Source organism: Nematolebias whitei, chromosome 4 (assembly GCF_014905685.2).
Source record: "Nematolebias whitei isolate Nwh7 chromosome 4, NemWhi1, whole genome shotgun sequence".
In the NCBI taxonomy this organism is placed as follows: Eukaryota; Metazoa; Chordata; class Actinopteri; order Cyprinodontiformes; family Rivulidae; genus Nematolebias; species Nematolebias whitei.
The window spans coordinates 206586-212598 of record NC_056501.1 but is presented as its reverse complement, the minus strand read 5'-3'; the positions used below and the strand labels follow the sequence as shown (position 1 = coordinate 212598).

General features: G+C 40.2%; 1 protein-coding gene across 1 annotated transcript in view; it reads left to right on the top strand.

Moving 5' to 3' along the window:
* Window positions 1–6013, top strand: part of slit3 (slit homolog 3 (Drosophila)) — a gene marked incomplete in the record, with an annotated part of 622921 nt that overhangs the window by 443343 nt on the left and 173565 nt on the right. Inside the window, 1 exon segment of the mRNA XM_037675457.1 lies at window positions 693–836. Coding sequence (XP_037531385.1) covers window positions 693–836 — 144 coding nt within the window.

The following is a 6013-nucleotide window of genomic DNA, read 5'->3' as shown; positions in this document are numbered from 1 at the left end:
TGTTTTTCTTATACATTTTATTGTTGGATGTAACTGGGACCCTGTGTTCATAATTTCGCTCCACCACATGTACCACATGAGGTGCGAATGACAATAAAGAATCTCTGACTGACTGTGACTCTGATATATTCTTGTTCCATTATTTGGGGACCCAACACAAAGAAGATAATGTCTCTATGTAGGAGCTAAAGGATGGCGTACAAAGCCTTATGCTAACGTGTGTGGGCATATGTTCTCAGTAATGATTTGCTAATGCTATCAGGTCTATATGTGCTGTCTAATGACTCTCTAACAATATCACACTGTCCCTGGATTATGTTAAAAGCCTCCCTGCTTCAGTAACAGTCTTACTAACCTGGTTAGTAGATCCCAGAGATGGCTAATGCTAACAAACTCACTTATGGTTTCACATGACTGCATGTGAGAAGCTAATGTTGTATTATAAAGTCTGGAGACAGTTTACATTTACTCTGTTCTGTTTTAGATTTTAACCATGATATAATACTATGTTGCATTTTGTAGACTTTTTAATGTCATTTGAAAATATAATTGCTTTTCAAAAATACCTTCCAAAGTTAAACAAATAATTTTTATTTGAATATTGTGTTCACAGACTTTTTAGGCGTAGAATTTTTGAATCAAGTGAAATGTGGTACTGTTTGCTGATAAATGTATGCTGCTTGTGTTTTCAGCATGCTGCGCAGTAACCAGATCGGCTGCATTGATAATGGCACATTCACAGGTTTGAGCTCCGTCCGTCTGCTGTCACTTTACGACAACAAGATCGCCAGTATTACCCCCGGAGCCTTCTCCACTCTCCACTCCTTATCTACCATGTAAGTCCTGAATACCTAAATCTCAACCTGTCAGAGGCTGAATTCATACTGTAGCATGAAGATGCGCTCAAATAACTATGACCCTTGACCCTTGGGTGACTTCCAGACTCACCATAAACTGTTTCCTTTCAAGTTACTTTTGACTTTAATATTTTCTGGTGGTTTTTCACACGTTCACTGTCCATGGACACATTCAGCTACAATCTGACTAATGTTTACCTTACTTTTCCTGTTTCAAGAAAGAAAAACAAATCATTAATAAAAATTGTTTCATTTGATTATAACAGGTGTGAACATGAATGGTTTTGATTATTGTTTACAGTCATTATTCATTCAACCTTTATTTATACAGGGTAATCCCACTGAGTCTCTGAGACTCATTTACAAGAGAGACCTGGTTTTAACAGAGTGATGACAACAGTAGACAATTAAGACAACTGTAGACAATCATAAAAAAAGCATATAAATAAAGAATAAAGAACAAATAAAGAACCTTGAATCCTGGAATCCTTGAATATAAATTGAGAAGAACAAATGAAAGAAAATGGTATGAAAAAAGAAACAAAAACAGCTAGGTTGTAAGGCGATGTAGAATGGTAAAAACTGGACCAGGAGTCGTCTTTTTTTTTTTTCCAGGAACTTAGCAGATGTTTTGAAGCCACTTAAGGTCAAGGTGAGATCAAGGTCGAGAGCTTCAGGTCTTTTTGCAAGATATTCCAGGAAACGGGAGCGGAGTAGGAGAAGGCCCTTTTGCCTAGTTAGGTCCACATTTCTGTAGTAATATGGGGTGTAGGTATATCTTTTGATTATCAGCTATGAGTTAAGCTCATAAGATATGCATGTATTATGCAAATAACCTCATTGTTTTGGCACCACCTCTCTCTTGGAGAGGAAAATCAGTCTCTATTTACCACAAATTAATGTAAAATTTTCTCCGGGAAGATGGCGTTGCTGTACATGGCCTGCCCTCCACCTCTGTCTGCAGTGATTGTGTTTTTTCAGTTTTTGTCATTTTTCACCTATGACATCGACTCACTGCTGGCTTATGAACGTCATCAACTCCTAATTCTCCGACTATCTGCCGCCAGTCTCGCTTTGTTTGATCATAATGATCATAACTCTGCGCCGCCCCCCCCCCCTCCCCCTGGACCCCTACTTCTGCTTGAAGAAGTTCCTGTTTGAGCATGGACTGTACGTTCCTGTTTACCTCCGCCGTGGTATCCTGCCCGCTTGAAGACATCGCTCCAGGTGCGGTGGAAAACGGGCCGGCCGTCTTGTGAGGATCAAAGCCTGCCGGGCTGCTGCTGTGGCTTCCTCTTCAACTGAGGACCACATCTTAAATCAACTGTCCTGGCGCTGCGCTAATCCACCTGAGTCCTTCCCAGTCCCACAGGTCGGGTCGTACTTCCACAGCAGACCTGTTCGCCGCAGCTGGGCTTCCGGTCATTTGAGTTGCGGGTCAAACTCCACAAATCTGAGATCACTGGTCTTAACTTCATGGACAACTTCTCCTGCTGTGAATCCTACAAGGATTGCCCTAATAAACGCCAGGTCTCTGGCTAATACAACGTTCATCTTGAATGACTTTTTCTCCTCCACCGGTCTGGACTTCTTCTGCATGACTGAGACGTGGCTCTCCTGTGATGAGTTCATGGCCCTGTTGAAAGTTTTACCACCGGACTGTTCTTATTTTAATGCTCCGAGAATATCAGGCAAAGGTGGTGGATTATTAACCATTTTCAAAAAATGTTGAAACAGCAAACTGGTATAGATACCAGCTATTTTTTTTTAGCTTCGAACTGCTGTGTTTTGAAGTGGGCCATTCAAATCCTGCTTTTTCTGCTCTGTTATATAGGCCACCCAAATATAATAAGGACTTCATGGCTGAACTCTCTGACTTTTTAACTTTGATCTTCCTCAGATATGACCGGGTTTTGATTCTTGGAGATTTCAACCTACATGTCTGTTGTCCTGAAAATCCGCGGACTCAGGACTTTCTAGATCTGATCCAGTCTCTTAACTTTGTCCAGAATGTTGCAGGACCAACTCACCAGCATGGCCACACACTGGATTTAGTGTTAACCAATGGTTTATCCGTTTCTGATTTAGAAATTGGGGATGTGGTTTTCTCAGACCAAAAACCCTTTTCTTTCAACAATTCTTTTGTCAACGAGTCCAAACCCCCTCCCCCTCCAGCAAGGCCTTGTCAAATATTAACCCTTCCACTGCTGCTCTCTTTTCCTCTGCTTTTACTAAAAACTCTCTCTGTCTCTGAATCCTCTTACATCAACACCCTACATCAAGGGACCTGTGCTAAGGTGCTTGACCTAGTTGCCCCATTAAAAATTAGGCATCCAAAGTGCACTCCACACCCTTGGATGAATGAGATCACTTGAGCAGCCAAACGTCAATGCAGAAAAGCCAAACGTAAATGGAAGAAGGACAAACTTCACGTTTCTTTTATCATGCTAAAAACATGTTACAAAGAGTACCAGGCCACCGTTAAATCAGAAAAAAACAAATATTTCTCCAAAATCATTGCCTCGAATAGCCACAATCCCCGCGTTCTTTTCAATACCATTAACACCATTTTAACCGTGCCTCAGTCTGCCAGCAGGGAGGTCTCTGCAGTTACGTGTGACAACTTTGCCAGTTTCTTTGTTAAAAAGGTTGAGTCGATCAGGTCACTGATTCCTCACACCACAGCTGACCCCTCTGTCTTTGTCCCCTCCACATCAGTCTTGAACCAGTTTGAACCCTTTTCCCTGAGAAAAACGTTCAATACATAAACAACTGGACTTTAGTTGTAACAGAAGATGTTTCGCTCCTCATCCAAGGAGCTTTCTCAGTTCAATGAGCAGTAAGTGAGAGATTCAGGTTATAAGGCTGAGTGAGATAAGACACACACATATGTAGATTTGACAAGTCACACCTCAACACCTTAACAGTAGGGGTTTCTTAAGGTCTTTGTTACTCTAATTCACAGATGAAACCCCTCTGTTCCTATCAAGTGTGAAAACCGGCTGCAAATCTGTCTTAAAGTTGCATTATAGGTTGAGGAGCAAAACAACTTCTGTTACAAATAAAGTCCAGTTGTTTTTGTATTGAACGTTTTTTTTTATTTTTCATGTCCTGTATGACTGGCAATCTTCACCAGCATAGAACAGAAAAAAATGTTATTCACATTGTAATACTTCACATAATTTCATTACAGTGATTGAAAACAATCAAAATTATTCATGTTCACACTTGTTAATCAAATAAAACAAACTTCATTAATGACTCGTTTTTCTTTCTTAGAAACATAGGAAGAAATAATATAGACATTAGTCAGACTGTAGCTGACTCTGTATCCAAGGACAGGAAACGTGTGAAAAAACATCACATATTATTGAAGTCAAATGTGATTTTGAAAAACATGATTCATGATGAGTCTGGAAGATGAATAAGGGTCAGGGGTCATAGTTAGAGCAGTGCAACTTCATGCTACATTGTGATGGGAGGTCAGATGATTGGGAGCAGCCTGAGAGAGATTTGATGGTTTTCCAGAATCTTTTAGGATCGTTTAGATTTTGGAGGGCTGAGATAAGGAATAATTACGTTTTGCAGCTTTGATGGAAGTTGTACATTTATTCCTTGTCTGCCAAAAATTCAACCAATCAGTGTCTGAGTCAGAATTTTTCGCTGCAGCCCAAAGACGATCTCTCCTGTACAGGAGGTCAGCTAGCTCAGGAGTAAACCAGGGGCTGCCTTGTCCTTTTATTCTGAATTTATGGAAAGTAGCATTTTTGTTTACAAAATAAATGAAACTGTTATGGAAATAGTTCCAAGCGGTGTTCACGTCGTCGGTTAATAGAATATGGTGCCAGTCATAGTGAGATAAGTCCCAGAGGAATGACTGTTCACAAAAATGTTTCAAATCCCTTGTTTTGAATTGATCTGGGCTTAGGGAGTGGAAGTTTATTGTCTATGAGAGCCACTATTACACAATGATCACTTAAAATATTGACAAAAACATATAATGGGAATTTGTGAGGCATATTTGTTAGAAATAGATTTAAGATGGAAGATTTTTCAGGACAGTTATTGTTCCATCTGGTGGGAGAGTCAATGAGTTGGGACAGATTAAGTGACAGGCAACATTCCTTGAATTTATCACAGAGGGGGTGGACTTTTCCCAGTTGAAATTAAAATCTCTGGCAAGTAAAACCTTTTTGAATTGTATATTAATTATGAAGTCTATCAGGGAGAACAGAGCCTCAGGTGTTGCTGAGGGAGGGCGGTAACAACCCACTACAGATAAGATCTGGCCTCCATTCAAAGTGATGCTTACAGCTAAGGCCTCAAATTAGTTTCAGATTGTTTTGGCTGACACAAGACTAGAATCCAGCGTTTCTCTGATGTAAATAGTGACACCCCACTCCCCACATTTTTTTGATGATCACAGCGATAGATATTAAATCCATCGTTTGCCAGGAAATTATTCAAGACAGATTTGTTTAGCCAGGATTCAGAAATGTAGATTACATCATCCCCAGAAAAATGGACCAGAGTTTTCAAAGTGTCATTTTATCTCAAAAAACTATGTGTGTTTACATGCAAAAAATGAAGTTCTGACAAGTTTTTAAAATCATTTGGTGTGCTGTAATGAGTGAGGGGTCCAGGGTTGGGCTGAATTCCTGAGAGCAGTAACAACATTATTATCAGACCTAAAAAGTTAAATCTGGTCCTCTGGACATTCAAAAAACAAAACATAGCAAAACAAAAAAATATATATATGTAGAAACGTTTCGTCTTTCATCCGAAAGACTTCCTCAGTCTGAGGTGCTGTATTCAGCTCAGTCTTATAAATAGCACCTTCTCAGAGTGGATCAACCAGTTTGCTGCTGACAACCAAAACTGGACAAAGAGGAACGATAGTTTGAGAGAGGAGTAAAGGAGGCCATCTTTGTGAAAAGAAATTGTCCATCATTAAACAGGGGTGGAGGCCTCCATGTTCAACTGTCCCCCTCTTACAATGCTGTTATTGCTAGTATCACTCAGCCCCCTGTGAATAGTAAACCGCCATCAGGGTGCTAATGATCCATTGTTAGGCTGATGGCCCTTCTTGATCATGTGAGCAGCTGGTTTTGGTTGTCAGCAGCAAACTGGTTGATCCACTCTGAGAAGGTGCTATT